The 19,791-nt window shown below is 45.5% G+C and overlaps 1 protein-coding gene and 1 pseudogene across 1 annotated transcript; both read right to left on the bottom strand.

The window, feature by feature from the left end:
- Window positions 1-376: 376 nt before the first annotated feature.
- Window positions 377-1,293, bottom strand: LOC103594024 (annotated as a pseudogene).
- A 497-nt stretch (window positions 1,294-1,790) lies between these two features.
- TIMELESS (timeless circadian clock) lies at window positions 1,791-15,251 on the bottom strand. Its single transcript, XM_008577199.1, has 29 exons — window positions 15,079-15,251; window positions 14,560-14,704; window positions 14,275-14,428; window positions 14,038-14,152; window positions 13,881-13,943; window positions 13,508-13,609; window positions 13,170-13,325; window positions 12,800-12,933; window positions 12,272-12,359; window positions 11,808-11,984; window positions 11,201-11,418; window positions 10,854-10,957; window positions 10,440-10,609; window positions 8,577-8,711; window positions 8,325-8,476; window positions 7,378-7,475; window positions 7,172-7,292; window positions 6,862-7,063; window positions 6,430-6,575; window positions 5,728-5,813; window positions 5,522-5,639; window positions 5,350-5,432; window positions 4,974-5,116; window positions 4,607-4,784; window positions 4,458-4,526; window positions 4,215-4,333; window positions 2,799-3,018; window positions 2,573-2,674; window positions 1,791-2,438 (listed from the first exon to the last, which is right to left on the bottom strand). The coding sequence occupies exons 2-29, from the start codon at window positions 14,654-14,656 to the stop codon at window positions 2,365-2,367; spliced, it is 3,624 nt and encodes a 1,207-aa protein (XP_008575421.1). The 5' UTR covers window positions 14,657-14,704; window positions 15,079-15,251; the 3' UTR covers window positions 1,791-2,364.
- Between the last annotated feature and the right edge of the window lie 4,540 nt (window positions 15,252-19,791).

The following is a 19,791-nucleotide window of genomic DNA, read 5'->3' on the forward strand; positions in this document are numbered from 1 at the left end:
TACTATAGAAGCAGGTTTTTATTTCTCTTCTCAGTTTAAAAATTAACATAAATGAGCTACAGCATTCAATTGGGGAATTAGAAAGTACCAGGTAGATGAGTGGGAGAGATTACAATACCTATCATGTCAAGTACATAAGAAATCCATAGTATTTGACAACTGAAAGAGAAATGAGAGGAAATAGGAGCTAGGACCTACTAAGAGAGGGGCAAGACTGATTCCAGTCACATGTATCTTTTAGTACTGGGATCAAATGAAGAACATACACCTGTCCTAAGCTGTCCTCAACATTTCTAACTTCTATTGTGCCCAGTCCCTGTACACAGGCCTATCAGAAACATTTGAGAAAGTAAATGTGATGCCTAGGAGGCCTTCTCTATACAAAATAAGGCTGGGAGTATTTCTGTACCATATCCAGTATAACATGTTTCTGAACGGATGTGGTACGCATGATAAAGTGTATCTGATCTTCTATAGGCATTGTGAAGTCCTTCATTTCAGGGCTTTTCATCAGCTGTTTGCCTACTTCTTCCAAATGACTCCAAGATTCATCCATGCACTTTTGGGTGACATCTGTGGCAGAAGCCTTGAACTCTGTTACCAGTTCAGTGGAAGGGAGCTTCTCAGCAAATTCAGTGATCAGTGCTGCTACCTCATAGAGCACCCACCAATGTTCATTCATACAAGCCTCAGGAAGGGTAACTGAGTGCTGAACTCACCTAAGCTCTCCTGGAGATCCCCTCAGATCCCTGGAAATGATGTTAGTATTGCCAACACCTTCCTCCTTGTTGCACTTCTGACTCTCATGAATGAGAGTTTTCAATGGTATCCTTTCCTCCCATTCCAATGAGCTGAAGCTGCAGAATGTGGGCCTCAGTTGGGCAGCCAACCTCCTCCAGGGCCACCCTGAGCTAAGTTGGACAGGTACTCAGGCAGAGGCTAAGGAGAGGGGCTGTGTGCAAGAGATCCCAACAGGTCCTGGGATCTGGGAGAGGGATCTGGCTGGAAAGCATGTTTGGTGGATGCCCAGTCTCTGTGATAGATGGCTGGAAGGTCAGGGCCCGATTCTGGGCATTTCCTGGAAAGGCAGCCACCTGGGACAGCAAAACACAGCAAAGGAGCAGCACAGCCTACATCGTGGTGGGACAGCAGATCAGCCCTGCTGGAAAGAAGCAGTGCTCAGGTTTGGAAGTGGGGAAAGGCTTGGGACAAAGAGACACCAAGACTGGTCACAGCTAGGATGTGTCTTAGCCCTTGGAAACTTCAATTACCCTGGATACACCTCACCCCCATGCTTAGAGGCTGTGGGTGATCCTCACCTGTTCGGGAAAAAAGCAAGTCAAAGAAACAAGATAATTCAAACATATCTTTACCTTGGGGCCTCTCTGATCTGAATGGTTATTTACTGAATCTCACCTTCACCCTACCTCAGCTGAAACAAGAGAGCCAGGAAGCTGAAGATTTCTAAGAATAGTTAAGGACATGACATTTGCAATATGTACCCATTTATTTCCTGCCCAGATTTTGCCACCCTCTCTGAACCATGCTGACAAATTGGCTTTTTCTCCCTATGTGGCTCTTGCTTCTTCCTGCTCCATCACTGTAAAGATTTATCCAAGACAAAGCATCTTGAGGTGAAAACATGTTTCTGTGTCTTCTGTAGGAGAAGAGGGAAAATAGAAGAAAAGAAAAGGCCGACAGTCTCTTTTAACTCTAAAATCTTAAACTTCTCCTTCTAAAAACATAGCAGGTGGATGGCTAGGGAACTTAGACAGATTGGCAAGTCAAAATGAGATCAGCAACTTTTATTCAATACCAAACACAAACCAAATACATTCATCACCTGGAGAGTACTGTACCCCAACCCTCCTTTAGCTGCAGGAATTGGCTTAATCTGGTGTCTAGGGGATGATCACAGGAAAGAAAATGAGGATGGGAGCATTAGGTGCCTTCTAAAAATACTGCAAAACCCCCATCCATTGTCATAAAGTTCTCCATCTGGTGCTGTGACCCATCTTCAGCAGAAAACCAAAAAGAACAGATCAATGAGAGGAGTCCAGGATGCCTTCTACATTTCACTCACTCCTCTCATTTGCTAAGGGGCTCTAATAACCAAAAGAAATGTTTCCTAAAAGAGGAGTAAGTCTCCAGAGAGCAGCTGGGGCACAATGATAAAACTGAGAGAAGCAAGGACTGATTGCAGAGCGGTCCAACACTGTTGCCTAAAATTCCTGGACACTAAATCCATGGAAAAGCCCAGGACTCTACTGCTTCTGTCCAGTAAGAGGAATCTCTGGACCCTCCCAACTTTGACATATATTCACCATCTAACAAGTCTATCTCTATCCCTAGGCTTCTGGTTCTTTAGTCGTCCTCATCTTCATCCTCAATCCGAAACCGTTTCTTCTTTTGGATTCCTGGAGCTCCCAACTCTGGTGCTATGGGAATGACAGGGGCGAGAAAGAGAAATTATCTAAATATTTTAAGGGGTAAGGAGGGTGGTAGAGTTTGTCTTTGGGATTAAAGAATGATAGAAATTAAAAGAAAAACATGCCCCAATCAGACTCCATACCTTTGCTCCTGCCCTCATCTTCTACCTCTTCATCACTATCTAGCAGTTGTCGCTTCTTGGGTGGCGCCTTTCGCTGCTCTTTCTCAGCAGTAATCCCTTCCTCTGAAATAACCATAAGAGGTCCAAAAGTAGGGAACTGGGCCCTCATATTCTACAAATACCTTACCAGCCCTCTGGACCAACATGGTTGGCACACGGTAAGTATGCAACAGATGAGCAATCGTACCATTACCCTCTGGAGACGCCAGGCTTGCTTTCTTTTTATGGGTTAATAAGAGGGCCCTGAGGGCTTGTGCTTGGTGCTCATCAGGGCCTTGTTTTCCAGGGACTTTAGGTTCTAGTTCTGGCTGGAGCTTTTCCTCCTTCTCTTCTGGCTGACTCAAAGAAGCTGCCACCTTCCGGAGCTGGGCAGGACTCAGTTTGGCTGGAATTCGCCAGAAGGTTTCCTAAAGGGGTAAAGCAGTTGAAAATGACAGCAAAGGAAAAGAACCAGCCTCTTGTCCATCAAATATGGATATTATTCATTGAATAAATATGACCTGACATTAATGAAGATCCACGAAGCATGTGAACTCTACTTACTGTTCATTTACCCCATGTGTAGCACAGTGCCTACTGTATTAGGAGGTTCTTAGTAAATACAGTTGTTAATTGAATGAATAAATAAATGGCTCCTAAGGATCTACAGGCAAATCAGGTGTGATCCTTGCTCTTAAGGAACTCACAATCTAATGGGAGAAAGAATGGATATGCTGTAATACCATAGGACTGGGACTATATCAAGGGAATGAACAAATCCCAGCTGCCAAAGTGATTACTTTTGCTTCAGAGGTTGGAAGAGTGATAGCGACTGCTTCTCTGAAGAGGTGACAATTGAGCTGACTCTTAAAAACTGGGTAGAGGTTCATCATGAAGATGGGTGGGATGTGCATGTGCATGTGTGCATGTATAGGTATCACCCTGTGTATGTGGCTGGAGCTTTCTAACAGAGGAACTGGCATGATCAACTATTTGTAGGCATGAAAAAGCCTACCATTTGAAAGATGGAAGGTAATCCAGGATGACTATATTGTAAAGTAGGAGTGTGGATGGCATGGCCATGAAGCTTCAAAGGTTGGTCAAGGCCGGGCATGCCACTGGGAGGGTGTCCTGTAATCAGTGGGGAATCATCAAGTGCTCTGGATAGGGGGTGATATAATCAAAACTATTTTAGAAATCTAGGGGCCGGCCTGTGGCTCACTCGGGAGAGTGCGGTGCTGACAACACCAAGTCAAGGGTTAAGATCCCCTTACCAGTCATCTTTTGTAAAAAAAAAAAAAAAGAAAGAAAGATAAATCTAGGGACAGTGTGGAAGATGGATTTAGGAGAAGGGGAAATTGGAGAAATAAAGACTAACAGGATGGCTGCCACAGTAGTCTCGGTCAGAGATGACAAGGCAATGAGGACAGAGGGCAAGGAGGACAATGAGGAGGACCATGAGGAGAGTAACAAGGAAGACAGATGACTATGAGGGCAACAGAGAGGGCAGTAATGAGGACAATGAGGGCAATGAGGAGCACAAAGAAGGCAACTGCAATGAGGAGGACATGCATTTTGAAATAGGACCAACACGCTTAGCTGACACTGTAATTGATGTGTTTACCTGCCCAGAGGCAGGGGGCCGAATCCCTAGCTTGTGCAATAGCTGCTGAAACTGTTCGTTTTCCATTGCTTCCTCATTTTCTTCTGTCAGTGGCACCAGTGGAACTGCCTGGGAGCAGCCTAAGGCAGGGTCAATAGTCACATGGTGAAGATGTGATAAAAGAACTTGTCCTCCATCCCACAACCAGGTCTCCAGCAGACTCCAGTGCTCCAATCCTTCTAAAACCATCACCGGTCCACTCACCATCCTCTTCCCGATCATCTGCTACTCGAATCATGCAGTTCTGGAGCCACAGGAGGGGGGCAGAAAAGCCTAAGAGAAAAAGGAAAACATATTTGGCCCCTCCTCCTCACTCCCCCACCTGAGACGTCTCTTCCAACCAAAGTCTTCACCTTCCTGATGCAGGCTCTGACCAAGGTTTTCGGTTGAAAGGGCTGAGCTACCCTGGGCTTGCTCTGTTTCCAAGCCCTCCTCTTTCTCTTCATCCTCTTCACTCTCTCCCTCTGAAAGGTCTCCCTCTTCTTCCAGATCTTCCTGGCAAAAATCTTTCAGGGACTCCTCTCCAATGGGCTAAAATTCACGGGAGGACGAAAAAGGAGGCAGCACAAGGAACTTACTGGAGTCTTCCGGTTCCTTACCACCCCATTTGAGGGACCTAGTCAGAACAGCCTGAGGCAGGAAGAATCTGGATGGGCTACTCTTAAGAAGCACTTCAGGGGGAATAGGCCCAAGCTGGCAGAGCCCAGGTATGGTTGTTACCAGGCTGGAGGGTGCCAACTTCTTCCGCCGTTTCTTGTACAGCTCCCGCCGCTCAGCCACCAGCCCCAGAGCCAGCAGTTTATCCACTATTCGGGCCCGTGAGCGTTTAGCTGTGATATTCTTCATGATATGACCCAGGACATCTATAGAGAGAGTGCATGTGAATTCCCAAGAGCAACAGAGGAAAGGGATTAAAAAACAAAACAGAGGTCTCTGGAAAGAGGCTAGCTCAATTCATCCAAAAATGACACTTACAAACATAGTAAGTGAACAGAAGGGATGGGATAAGTTTTCTTTGGGATTAAGAGGCAGAGGGAAAAGAAAAGGACAGTTTGGCTGTCATCTGAGAGGTTCCCTGAGCTTCCACCTCACTTACCATCTGAGTTCTGAAACTCCTCAAAAAGCCGCTGCAGCTCCATCTCCTGATCTTCCGTCCACAATACAATATGGGTTCCTTTCCTATTTAGGGAGGTGTCAGTGGAAGAGGAGGTTCAGAGAGAGAACAGAGGATTCCCCAACCCAATTCCCTCCAGAGCACGTGTCTCTACCTTTGGAAGTCCTTGACACTGTCAGCCAGTCCCAGCCGTACCAGATGGTGGATGATCTGCTTACGTGTTCGAGGAGCAGTATTCAGGTGTGCCAAGATAGCTTCCACCACATCCTGACCTGGGGTGGAGCAGGAGTGAGGCAGTAAAGAGGGGTCCTAGTGCTCAGGCTGCCATCCTCATAAACTCTTCAGATCTCAAAGCCTCACCTTCCACATCCTTATGGGTTAAGTACAATTCCCGAAGCTGGGCCTCTTCCTCTGGACTCCACATAGGGGCTCTGTGACTGGAGGATCTAAATGGTGAAGGGGAAGGGGAGCATGTAGGTTGTTGCCCAAAAAGAGAAGACCAAAGGCCCTTCCTCATCAGTTCTGGAAGAAACAAGAAGGCTGAGGCAGGTAACTTGAAGAAGCCAGCTAGCAGAGGCCTAGGTTTGTTTCCTTCCCCTCACTCTCCTTCCACATAAGAACCCAAAGTCAAACTAAGAGATTTTCCAGGTTGGGCCTGTGGAACCTAACACTCCAGACATTGAGAGTATTATAGGAAAAAGACAGAAGTGTGAAGGGAGAGGAGCTGAGATATCAAGGGAAAGAGAACAAACATTTCTGACTCCTTATGGTTTCCCAGCACATTTTGGCATAGGGCACATAGACTCTCTCCACTCCTATCAGTGACCACTCTGTGAGGGCTGGTGAAGGAGAAGGAAACTGGAGTAAACAGGAGACTTAGGCTCCAGTCCATGTTCCTCTCTTGAGTAACCTCAGATAAAGTATTGCCACTTTCTTGGCCTGTTTTCTCACCTACGAAAGGGAAAAAAACGTTAAATGATTTGCAAGCTCTTCTAGCTCTGATGCCTGGTGACTCTGCATCACCTTTCCCTACTTCCCATCCTTCCCCATCCTTAAGCTCACCTGCCATCCAGGGTGCCATAGCCCTCGGTCATTTCTCGAACCACAGCTGTGTTCTTCCAGAACAGCAGCTCTACAAAGGCTTTCTGGTTGACTGCAGCCAATGCAAAGAACTTGCCCAGGATGTATTTGGCAAAAGTCACTAGCTCCTGTAGAGAAGAAGCTACTATGAGGCCTCCCACTCCTAAATGTATATATAAGCCTGGCCCTCTAGTTATTTTCACTATACCTATCCCCAGCTGCCACCTCCTCCTCACTCAGACTCTCTCTTCTATCCTTCTCCATGTAGTTTCTTCAACCTGCCTGCCTACTTCCTCACTGTTTCTCATCTCCCAGCCCTTAACACCTCTCAGCATCCTTTATCTCCTAAAGATTACTTGTTTACCCCAGGACTCCCATATCCCTCCAGACTCCCATTCATTGGTATCCCCTCACTTTGTAGACTCCAGCAGCAGGGTCACTAAGCAGACGATTGAAGAGGCAGAAGACTGAGAGCTGGAAAAGTAGGGCTTCCATTTTGAGGTCATGGGCCAGCCGGTGCAGCATTTTGACAACACAGTGGTTAGTGTGGGCACTATTCTGCTGGTAGCTCCGCAGCAGCAGCACGTAGGCTCGGATCACAGTTGAGGATGCAAAGCTGCACCAAAATAAGGAGGGAGAGTATGTCAGCATAAGAAAGACACTACTCATCCTCACAGCTACACAATCACCACCCTGGGACACACTCAGTCCTCTTGGCCCACACCGTTTCAGGTAGTCCAGAAACTTAAATTCTTTCTCTGACACCTGGACCGCTTGCAACTCCTCCTCCTCTTCTTCTTCTTCCTCTTCTTCCTCTGCCCCTCGTTCCTCTGGCCCTTGCTGCCCTGTGGAAAAAGGATTACTGGGTCTCTGTTATGCAGGTGCTGGAGAGAGCTGGAAGGAGATAGATATGAAGGAATGAAGACTCACGAGGAAGTGGAGCAGAGAGGATTTGTTTAAGCAATTGGATCTCTTCCTCTGAGGAAATGTCTTGAGAGCCAAACACATCTCCTTCTGGCCATACTTCCCTGAAACACAGACAGAAAACAGGCTTTAACCAAAGGAAATCTGAGTTATAATTTGAAGTGGGAGAAGGAATGTAGACTTATTTCATATCTCAGCCAGAAAGAGAACGCAAATTGTTATTTCAGAGATGAAACAAAGACTCTAGGGAAAATTTTCCTCATAAGCCACAATGTAATAAAAATCATAAGAACAAAATGCAAACAATCTAAATGTTTGACAATTAAGCAAACATACATATTCACATAAAGGTGTTTTAAAACCAATAACAATTAAAGAAATATATCTGATGACAAATAATGCCCACAAGAAATTGAGAAATGAAAAAATACTAAAAATCAGCATGTGCAAAATTTTGTTTCTGTAAAAGGAGGTAGATATCATGTGTCTATATATAACACTGAGGAAAGACTCTGGAAGGTTACTCATAAAAATGTTAATGATGTTTATTTATTTATTTTTTTGTCCTTTTTGAGACCGGCCGCACCACGCTCAGCCAGTGAGCACTGTGAGGGCACCGGTTATCCCTATATAGGATCCGAACCCGCGGTGGGAGCGCTGCTGTGCTCCCAGTGCCGCACTCTCCCGAGTGCGCCACGGGCTCGGCCCAATGATGTTTATCTTTGGCTAGTAGAATTATCTTTCCTTTTCCCCCAATTAACTGTGCTTTCTGATATTTCTCAAAAATAAAAAACTCAAATAAATCAATCAAAACTCCCCCAGGAATCAGTTCTCAGAAGAGTTCCAGAGCCTCTGATGAGAGTTCTCTCTTTTGAAGACTGAGTACCCTGGACTACAGTGAAGGCCTGTCCCTGCCCCCAAAGCCCAGGAGGATGGGTGGGTAGGGTTCTTACCGGGCAGACCGCAGGAGGGTCAGGGCCTGTGGGGCCTGGCCAGTCAGGAGACAGTCTTGGATCCGCACCATGGCTTCTGCCCGCTGCTCTTCCACTGGCACCTCTGAGGCCGCATCAAAGGGAACCATAGAGTCTACACTAAGCTCAGGATCCTAGAGATGGATAATGCTATGGGAGCAGAGGGAAGGAAAACCCAGATTGCCTACCTAGAGCACTATCTTCAAGAAAGATAGGGTTTCTGCAACCACCTACCTGGGCACAGCACTGCAGCTGCTCAGACATGGCTGACCACACAGCCTCTAGTTCCTCTGGGCTACATGGGACATTACCAGAAGTAACGGCCTGATCTAGGACGTTCTTCTTCTTCTTTCTCTTCTTTCGTTTGTTCTACAGGGAAAGAACTGCATTAGGATGGCAGGAGAGCTAAGGAGGCCTTTTTCCCATCAATGTCTTCTCTATTACAAAACTAATTAATTTACTAGGCATTCAAAGAGTGCCCATTATGTTCTACTCATAGGCAATGGGAAGCAATAGTGAACAGTATATTTCCTTACCCTTGAGGAGCTTGTACTCTAGTGGGGGAGACAGGTAAGTCAATGGGTAAATTATGTTACAGTGTGGAGAAGAACTGCAATGTGGGTGAGCATAAAATGCTATGGCAAAACTCAGGAATAGCACCCAACCCATTTCCTGGGGTCAGAGAAGGCTTACCAAAAGCAGTGATATCTTTTTATTTATTTATTTATTTATTTTTAAAAGATGACTGGTAAGGGGATCTTAACCCTTGACTTGGTGTTGTCAGCACCATGCTCTCCCAAGTGAGCTAACCGGCCATCCCTATAGAGGGATCCAAATCCATGGCCTTGGTATTATCAGCACCACACTCTCCCGAGCAAGCCATGGGCTGGTCCTAAAGCAGTGCTACCTAAAGGAGATGTCTACAGAATGAACAGATGCTATAAGGATCAAATACATGAAAAGGCTTTGTAAAATACAAAAGAAAATAAAGCCTATAATTTTTTCTCTCTCTCTCATTTTTTTTTTTTTGCTTTCTTTTTAATGTTTCTTTCTCTTAAAAAGCAGAATAACTCATTACCTAAATCCTGCTCCCCCTCTCCCCCCAAGTCATAGCTGTGAACTAGTCTTTCACACAAGTACTCAAAAGCCAAATAGGATGGACCAGGAGGCCCTTAAGGTTTGTGCTCTACTCAAGGAACTTATAATTAAACATACCAAAGGTTAGAAGCACAAGCTTTGGAGTCCAGCAGATCTGGATTTGAGAACTAATGGTAGTCATTTACTAACAAGAACTTGGATAAGAACAAGTGCACACTTCCTATTGCTGTTTTGAGGACTACACGAAAACATTGGCACAGCGTCTGACACATAGTAAATACTTGATAAATGATAGCACCTATTATTATTGATAATATCACAGAGCCCTGGGTGTAAAAATACCTTTTAGCAAAGTCTCATTGGTACTACTGCCCCTTTCAAGTCAACTTCTGACAGAATTTTAAGCAGCAACTAGCATTTACAGGAAGGTTCTGGTACAAAACCTGTTTTTACAAAGCAAAGTCTCTGTGTCTCCAGGATACACATTCCTTGGGGTTTTCCTCTTGTCCTAGACTTTTTATTTATTATTCCATTTCAGACTTATGAACAGATATTACAATCCCAACTTTAGTGATGTGGAGGCTGACACAAGCAGCCGGAGTTTATTCTAACAGTAGATAACACAGAACTAGATCCCAGACCCCCTAACTTTCAATTCAAGTCTCTTTCCATCTCACAATGCTTCTGAAGTATAAGTAGGAAATATTACAGCATAATCACCAAACTCTAAAATTATGAATCTCCAGGGTTTATGTGCTTGGCGCTTAGGTGTTCAATAAAAGTTTCCTGAATGAATTATTTCTGGTAGATCAGGAATTAATCTAATGGGAGAAGGAAACTATGGTAGACTCTCATTAGCAACCCCAACAAATCTCTTGCCCTCTTAGTTCGGAGTAGTTCTAACAGATCAGCATAGGCTGCAGAAAATGTAAAGAGAAAGACCCCTCTGTCCTTCACCCTCCCTTCACAGGTCTTTCTACCTCTTGGGTTGCCTAGTACCTGCACCACCAGGTTCCCACGGCTCCGACAGAATCGCTCCAACATCTTGAGGAATAGGTGGGTGGTTTCCACCAGGTCCCGAAGGAAAGAGCGGGGCTGGCATCGCTCATCAAACTTTCGAAAGAGTGCCAGGAATAGTTCTCGGTACTCCATCACATAGAAAATATTGTCTAGGAATGGGAAAGAGGAAGGAATAGAAAGACTGACCTAGAAAGCTTGGAAAAGGAGAAATGGATGAAGTTGGGACTGGGAAGAATGAGATTCTAGTCAAGAGGTGGGGAAAGGGCTGACCAGTTAGCTCAGCTGATAACACCAAGGTCCAGGTTTTGATCCCTGTACCAGCCAGCCACCCAAACTAAGAAACAAAAAAAGAGAAAGGGAAGGCTTGGATCAGGGACCAGGCCAGGGCCTCACTCTTGATGATGCGGCTGCTCTCCCTCACGGCCTCATCTGGAGACATGTCCATCTCATTTACTGTGGCCAGTAGCTCCTGATAGGCCTTTAGAGCCAGGTGCGTTCTGTGAGTTGAGGAAAAGAGGTAGAATGGAGGACAACTTAGGACACTGGCTTATGGAAACAGCAACCCCTACCCCCCGAAAAAAAATTATATCACCAAAAAGAGAATGACCCAGTCAATCCTTGCTCCCTAGCTGGACCACCTCAACTCTGAATCAGAGAAAAAGTACCAACTAGACTTCAGATATTCAGATTCCCAGTCTGGCCAAGATGCCCACTCTGACCCCAATAACCACTCCACTCACCGGTGTGCCCAGGAGGCAGCTTCCTTACGGTCAGTCAGCATCATCTCATAGTAGTTAGTGAGGTTCTGCTCAATGAAGTGGAAGGTACGGACACTGAGAGTCTCAGAAACCAGGCCTGGCCGGAAGGAGGCGGCTCGGTTGAAGGCCATGAAGAAAGCCAAAGCCCACATGTAGTAGGTCTCATCATGCTGCTGAGCTTTCTCCCGAAGCAGGTGATCCTAATATCCCCCCAAAAAGACCATCATCACCTCAGGGCTTCCAACATAGAAGATTGTCTTATCATGATGGGGTTAAACCTAGACATCAATGTAACAATACTCTAGGATCATAAATTCCAGCTCTCTCTTGTTCTCCCCAGGTCTTTCCACATTCCCGTCTCCTTCCTCTGAGGAAAATGCCCCCGAGCGTTTTTTGTCATGAAATAACCCACTCCCTCCTGGCATCTTCACCATCTCTCAGGGTCACTCTCCACCCTTCCTACATACTTGTCCACACTCCAGGGTCAACTCCCCAGGTTGTCCTTCTTACCCACAACTGGCCCCATCACCTCTCAGTTCATCTCTCTGTTCCATCCTTCATTATCTCCATATCCTTCCTAGGCTCGCACCTTTACTGAACCCATGAGCTGGTTATAACAGTTCTCCAGGAACTCAGAGCAGAAGTCTTTGAGGAAGAGCCTCACGTTGAGGGCAGAGCGGCGCTGAATGGACAGCTCCCGGACAGCCTGGCGACGCTTAGGCACTCTTCGGGGCTGCTTTCCCAAATCTGAACTGTAGTTTTGAAGCTGGAGGTATGGAGGGATTAAAATTACACCTAACCACCACCGTCCTCTTGGAGCTCTTCCCACATCCCTGGCCCTGCAATTTTCTCAGAAGAAACTCTTAGAAGGTTCTCTCCCTCTGATACCATGTGAAGATATAGGTGAAGACAATGTGGCTAATGCCAGAGATTCTGTTTACTGTCACCAACTTTCTAAGCCCAAGAACAGAGAAGCTTTAACTCTAGAGATGATTACTCTTCTTAGGCCCTGAAACTCCATAATGTTCCCACCCTAGATGTGATAATACTTACATTGTGAAGACCTTTGTGAAAGATGAGGTCTCTCTCCCCAATGGATTTCAACCCCTGGACAATGTAGGAGCCCCCAAATCGAGAATGCCTACATAAAAAACAAAAGGGTAACAAGGTGATTCCTCAATGCTCTGGAAGCTCTGTCCCCATTCTCTTTTATCAGCACATCACAGCAAATTAAAACATAAAATATCCCATATCAGCCAGCCACCAAAAAGTAATAATAATAAGGACTGGCCTGTGGCTCACTTGGGAGAGTGTGGTGCTGGTAACACCAAGGCCACGGGTTCGGATCCCTACATAGGAATGGCCGGTTAGCTCAATTGTGAGAGCGTGGTGCTGACAACACCAAGTCAAGGGTTAAGATCCCCTTCCCGGTCATCTTTTAAAAAAATTAATAAATAAAATAATAATAATAATTGTAAAATGTTATCCAGTCACCACTGTCTTAGAATTTGCCCCAAGCCCTCAGCATTCCATATTGCAGGAACAGGAACAGGAACATGGGTACAACTTTCTGCCATTGACCTGTTGCCTCGCTGGAGGGCTCGAGTCTTCTTTTCTGCCATCTCTCGCTGACGCAGCACCTCCAGTTCTGCCACATCTGTGCTCCGTTCCTGATCGAAGCGTCCCTGCCCTACTCCTGCCAGCTGTTCAGGGTTCTAGATTTGGAACAAGGAGGGAAGAATCAACGGGACAGTCATTCCTTATCCTGAGTTCATTCCCACTGGGGACAGAAAGAGTAAACAAAACAGGACTGTTGATGGGACCTTATACTCAAGACATACCTGTCACCTGCCTTCCCCAGATAATTCAGCTGTTTTTATAAGAGCAATTCAGGCTGCATAGCAAAAAAATTGTGGGTGGAGGGGACTGAGGCAATAGGCCAAAATTTCACCTGGTCACGAAACATAAGGGAGACAATCTCCAGCACATGTAGACTCCACTGCTGCTCAGCAGGTGAGCTGGCAAGGAAGAGGACCAGGTCGTCGAAGCCACTGAGGTGAATTGCCCAGAGAAGCTGGTCATGGACACTGGCGTCATCATCGATCCTCTGAACAATGAGTGAGTGATGAGGGGAGTAAGTGAATTCATTCAGTTCCACTGCCATGCCTTGAAGTTCTCCAACTCATTCTTTGACCAAGGTTCTTCCCCCAGACTTGTCACAGGACAAAAAAGCCTAAAAAAGGCTCAACCTAACCAAGCACAAGAACTCAGACCACTCAACACCCTTACCTTCTCCTGATCAAGGTCAGCTGGAACATGAAGAATATTTCTGACCAGCAGCAGGATCCGCTCAATCAGCAAGTTGTCTTCCTCCTGCCGTTCCTCCCAGCCCTAGTCAGAAGGAGAGTTAAAGGAAGGGACTCCCTACTGAAGGCAGACAGCCTCTACCCTGGCTGGAGGGCAGAGGCACAGGAGAGAATCAGGACTAAAAAGAAAGAAGAAAGTGTGTAAGGAGTCCTGAGTCAGCCAGAGACTATGGATTGGACCACCATATTCCCAAGACTGGGACCGTATCTCCAAACTCAGCCTCTCCTTCTCTGCCCAGAGGAGGTGCAAAGCACTAACAGTCCCTTGGGATCTTGTAAGGGGAAGAACCACTCACCAACTGCAGTAGCCCATACAAGGTTTCACTGAGGACTCCAAAAGCCTTCTCGCTGGCAAAGGCCTATGAAATAGGGAAATGGATCTTAAGTAGCACCCATCCCCTACTTCTTCACTGCCCCTAACTCTGCCCCAGGGACTTTGAAGGAAAGCCTCACCTCTTTGTAGGCCTGCAGATAAATTACCAACTGCAGAAAATGGTGCCGGAAGGTGGGCTCCTTAGGCAAACTACCAAAACATAGCAAGGCTGGTTGTGTCAGGTTCACCATCAGTCTGGGGAGACAATAAAGGAGCGAGAAGTTGTTAAGTTTCCTCACGAGGCACAAACACCAAAACCCATCAAGTCAACATCAAAGGCTGGCACATGGTAAAAGTTAAAAAGCTGGGGAAACAACCTGATAACAGCGTCAAAGAGAGGTTTGTCCTGGCGGTGCTGAGTAAAAATGGGTAGGAGGTCACTCTGCAGGATCTGGGCTGCCCCCAGCTGCTGCCGCACATCTCGTGTCTCATCCTCATGCCTCAAGTACCGGATCAAATCCTTCACACTCTCTTCAGAGACAGAATAAAACACGTACATGGAACCCTGGAAGAAGCTCCACCCAGGCCCATGGTGTGAGAAATTTAACAGACCTCTTCAATTTAAGCAAGTTTTTTACCTGTTTCCTCAAAAACATACTCACCTAAGCAATCTGGTTCCTTGTGGTAAATGTCTCCCTCCAAGTACCCAAGGGCACTGCATGTGGCTAGAAGTTCACAATTCATTATGTATAAGTCCATACATCAGTGGACCAGCCAATAGACAGGTGGAGATAGAAATGACGAAGCCTGCAGAGATCAGGAAACATAACAAATGTAGGGTCTTCTCTGTGAAAAGGAAGGAGGAACAGGACAGGGCCCTAATGCTGAGTATTCTCAACAAGACCCTCTAATGCTTCACTTTTGTCAGAACCGAAAGTACTGCTCCCAGTCCCAGGAAAAGCTTTAAGTTAAAGTTTCGACCTGATCAAAACCAAAGAGGCTCCAGCCTACAAACTGAGCACCTGCCCCATACTCTAATTAGGGTCTGAAATTGTAGAAACAGTCTGTCTCAGAGTTAACTTAACCTAGTAGGAAAAAAGGTTGATTAGAGAAGAGTATCAACTCTGAGACTTTCACCCTGAGAAAACTGTGCAGCCTTGAAATGGAGGAAGGGAGCTTACCTCTTCTCCCTTAAAATTGTCAGATCCAGTCCTCCTCTACCTTCTGTAGCTCTTCCACAGCACGGGAATTAAGAAAACCCAGCCCTGATCATCTAGTGATTCTGCTTAGGATCTGATATATCCCAGGACTCTTGAGGCTTCTGAGGCACTGGGGATGTATGGAGAAAGTTCCTTCACTCTCCTCCCCAAAGTCACTCTCAAACCTTGCTAATCTCAGTAGAAGTCGGCATCTAACAGAATGAGTGAAGAAAAAGAGTGAACACGAACTGGTAAACTCTCTGTCACCATCCCCAGAAGAATTATCTCCCTTTTCTGAAGCATGTCCCCTTTTATTAAGATCCCAAAACTCTCATCAGATAATCAAGTAGACACATGTCCAGAATCCTAGATGTTTCGGAACCTGACACTAATAACACTGACACACAACACATTTCATTGTTTACCTGGCTCTTGTGTAAAATCAGGAATATTCATCAATCCGTCCCCTTGGCACCTTCAGCCACACTTCTCTCTGTCCTTGGCAGCATCCTTTAAAAAGACCTTTTATTAACTCCCATACCTACCTCTAGCCCCTGACTTCACCCCTCTTCCTCCACAGGAAATGGGCAGTGAGCCTCCAAAGGTTTAATGCCTGATGTTATCTCCCTGCATTTATATAACTGGTCTACTTCTTCAGGCTGCTTGCTATCCCTCTACCCCTACCTAATGCTCTGCTCAGCCCAGTAATACAGTGAGCCAGTAAAACACTGAGTGACCAGAAGAACTAAAAGGAGACTTCTCTTTGCAGCCCTTTCTCAGGGACCTACAGACTCTGAGACCTGGGCTCCAGTGAGGTAGATCAGTGTACAAGATCCCTGATTCTCCTCAAAGATACATCCAGTTTTTTCAGAAAGACCACTGGTGTGCATGTACACATGCACATGTGCATATCCATACATGTGCACATACACACACATGCAGCGCACACACAAACATGCACACCAAGATTGAAGGGCTCCCCTGTCTGCGCTCACCAAGTGGCAGCCTACGAAGCCAACAAAAAGATCCTAGTCAGTACACCCTCCTCAAAATGAGACACAGCATCACACTGGCACTGAAAGGTGTGAAATGACAGTCTTCTAACAGCAGAGACAAAGTAATGTTCGGGAATGCTACCAGACAAATAACCTCACACAGTCCTCCCAGCTATCCTCCCCTTTTATCTTGGCTCCTCCATAGCAAACCAATTCTACGTAAGGACTCAATATTTGTAAAAATGGCCCCAGCAGAGCGCTCAACCTTCTGTCTTCAACACATTACTTTATCTGAAAGGCAAAACCAACAGAGGCGGTAGGAGCCATTATTCCTGGCAACCAAAATAAGAGGGGGAGGAGAAAGGAGATAGGGAAGAAGTGGTCCTGGCAGATGTGAGAAGAAAAGAGGTTATGTAAGGACCCAGAACTTCTGGTTCTAATCCCCTACAGTTTTGACAAAACCAGGCTGCGGAGCAACAGGCAAAGTAGATAAAGAAATGGGTCAGATGAACTAATGAAAAGCCCCAAGGACAGGAGCCACGAAGCAAGGCTGCAGCCTTGGGCCCATTCATCAGAACTAGAATAAAACAGCATTTAATATGAGTTCTAGTCCTCCTTGGTGGAAACACACTATTAAAAAAATCAGCCGGGGACAGAAAACTCAGAATTCATACACTTCTTACTCAGTTTACTAAAATCTACTCACCCAGTCTGTCTGGCCTCATCTTCCTCTCCTTGATTGTTTATACTTTGATCATGCATACCTATCCTACCCACCACTTCCTCTCAGATCCACGGCTTGCTTGCCCCCTCTGGTTGTCAGGTCCCCTACCCAGGAACACCAACATACCTGTTCTATGACACAGATCCCCTATCGCAGTCTCCAAAACTTTGCTCAGTTTATTCCCTCCATCTGGAAGGTCTATCCTCCCTTATCTCCAAAAATTCAAAGCCTATCTGATCTTCAAGATCCAGCTCAGATGCCACCCCTAACTAGATGGCATATATCACCATAGATGTACTTCCTACTCTAGCATCTAACTACTTTCTGTCTCACATTATGATTACCCAGAACAGTTTTCTCCTCTACTGAAAGTTTTCTTGTATATTTCTTTTTCTTTTTTCTTTTTTTGGGCAGCTGGCAAGTTGGGGACCTGACCTTGTAAATTTCTTTCTTTTTTCTTCCTTTAATTTTGTAAAAAGTTTATGGGGAGCCACAAGTAAGGATTAACCTGGGAAACACCATCCAACAGAGTCAGAGAAGTACTCCCCCGGGGCCGGCCCGGTGGCTCACTCGGGAGAGTGCGGTGCTGATAACACCAAGGCCCCGGGTTCAGATCCCATATAGGGATGGCCGGTTTGCTCACTGGCTGAGCGTGGTGCTGACAACACCAAGTCAAGGGTTAAGATCCCCTTACCGGTCATCTTTTAAAAAAAAAAAGAGAAGTACTCCCCCAACCTTGCACATTTCTGAAGGCACTAAATCCAGGAATTTTCACATGGAAAATGAAAACTGTTAAGAGTAAAAACTGTTGAATACAACTTGGTGTAATAGAAAGATGGCGTCAGAAGATGGGGCCAGAGTCCTGGCTTCACCACCTATCTGTTTTTCACCAAGTCAGTCTTAGCTTCTTCATCTGAAAAATAAGGGAAAGGATATTGTGGCAACCATGGAGGTAATTGCTCAGATTTCTCTTCAAGAAAGACCTTGCCATTCAGCTACAAAGAATGCAGTTAGCTGACAGCACCTCCAGGATCCACCTCAGCACTACCCTTCCCTGGCAGTATTCCTGCTAGAGCCTAGTCATTTCTGTCCAATCAGGCCTCCTCTAGCACACAATCCTTGCTCCAGTTTCGCACTGGATTGGCTGACACTATCAGATCAGCCTTGCTGTCTGAGCCTCTTCCTGCCCCCAATCCTGCTCCTTCCCCCTTGACTTATCACAGACGTACCCCTCAATAAACCTCTTGCACCCCTAATTTCACCTCAGTCTCTGCTTCCTGGAGGAGAACCTGAACTAACACAGATACCTACTTAGATAGTTACTGTGAGAATCCAATGAAATCACTCACATAAAAGCACTTTGTAAACTGGGACAGATAATAATACAAAGTAAAATTAAATCAGTTGTTCCCATGCTTTATGATTTCATGTACCAGTCTATTTCCCCCCTCAGTGGTAAGAATGTTAAAGATAAGGATACTAAAAATAAAAACAAATTAATTAAAAAAAAAAGTAACAGCACTAACATCTATCAAATCATTGTTTCATAAAAGGAACAGTGTTTTTTTCTTAAAGGAACAGTTTTAACAGCCCCCAAAATTACATGTGATATAATCTTAGCTATGTCCTTTCCTTTAAGGTGCATAAACAAGTCATTATGAAAAATTCCCTACATTATCCTATTTTTCTCGCTTCACTTCAGACTGATAGAAATATCACTATAGATTAGTATTGTTCCTATGGTACTTAGGAATCACTAACCTATATATTTATGTAACATTATATGATAAAAGTCACGAACCAGTCCAACAAAAGGAAAGATACATAGAGCAAGGCTTCGTTTTGCTCTCTTCATTGAGGCATTCCACAATGCCTAGAATAGAGGTTGGCATATAGCAAGCATGAAATAAATATTTGCTGAATTTTGAATCAACAGATTCTCCTGGGTCATATCCTTTGAACCAGTAAGCTCATTTCAGGCAATATAAATTCAAAAAAAATTCAAAAAAGAAGAAATAATTGGTACAAAACCAAAAATAATAGTATCTTTTCCGAGTACACTCTAGTTTATAAAATGCTTTCAAAGCATTATTATACTTTGAACTCAGAAGTCCTAAGTGATAGATACAATTGTCCCCATTTTACAGATGAAGAAATAGAAGCTCAGAGAGAATAAACACCCCAATAAGATGTTTATGGATGAGTTAACTTTTTTTTTCAAAAGAGTATTTATTTCTCAATCACATAATCTATAAAGCCTTGAAAGATAACCCAAATATCTAAAACCTGAGGAACAACTAGGAAATCTTTGGAATATTAATACACAATGTATCATATAAAAACTACCTATGCAAGCTGGGAGATTCAAAAGCCTATATTAAGGGGCCGGCCCGCGGCTCACTCGGGAGAGTGCAGTGCTGATAACACCAAGGCCACGGGTTCGGATCCCATATAGGGATGGCCAGTTCGCTCACTGGCTGAGCGTGGTGCTGACAACACCAAGACAAGGGTTAAGATCCCCTTACCGGTCATCTTTAAAAAAAAAAAAAAGCCAGGGCTGGCCTGGTGGCGCACTGGATAGTGCGCCGCTTGGGAAGCGCGGCGGCGCTCCCGCCCGAGGGTTCGGATCCCACATACAGACCGGTTCCCGCTCACTGGCTGAGCGAGGTGCTGACAACACCAAGACAAGGGTTAAGATCCCCTTACCGGTCATCTTTAAAAAAAAAAAAAAGCCAGGGCTGGCCTGGTGGCGCACTGGATAGTGCGCCGCTTGGGAAGCGCGGCGGCGCTCCCGCCCGAGGGTTCGGATCCCACATAGGGATGGCCAGTTCGCTCACTGGCTGAGCGTGGTGCTGACAACACCAAGACAAGGGTTAAGATCCCCTTACCGGTCATCTTTAAAAAAAAAAAAAAGCCAGGGCTGGCCTGGTGGCGCACTGGATAGTGCGCCGCTTGGGACGCGCGGCGGCGCCTCCC

Source organism: Galeopterus variegatus, unplaced genomic scaffold, assembly GCF_000696425.1.
Source record: "Galeopterus variegatus unplaced genomic scaffold, G_variegatus-3.0.2 Scaffold1458, whole genome shotgun sequence".
NCBI classification, from domain to species: domain Eukaryota; kingdom Metazoa; phylum Chordata; class Mammalia; order Dermoptera; family Cynocephalidae; genus Galeopterus; species Galeopterus variegatus.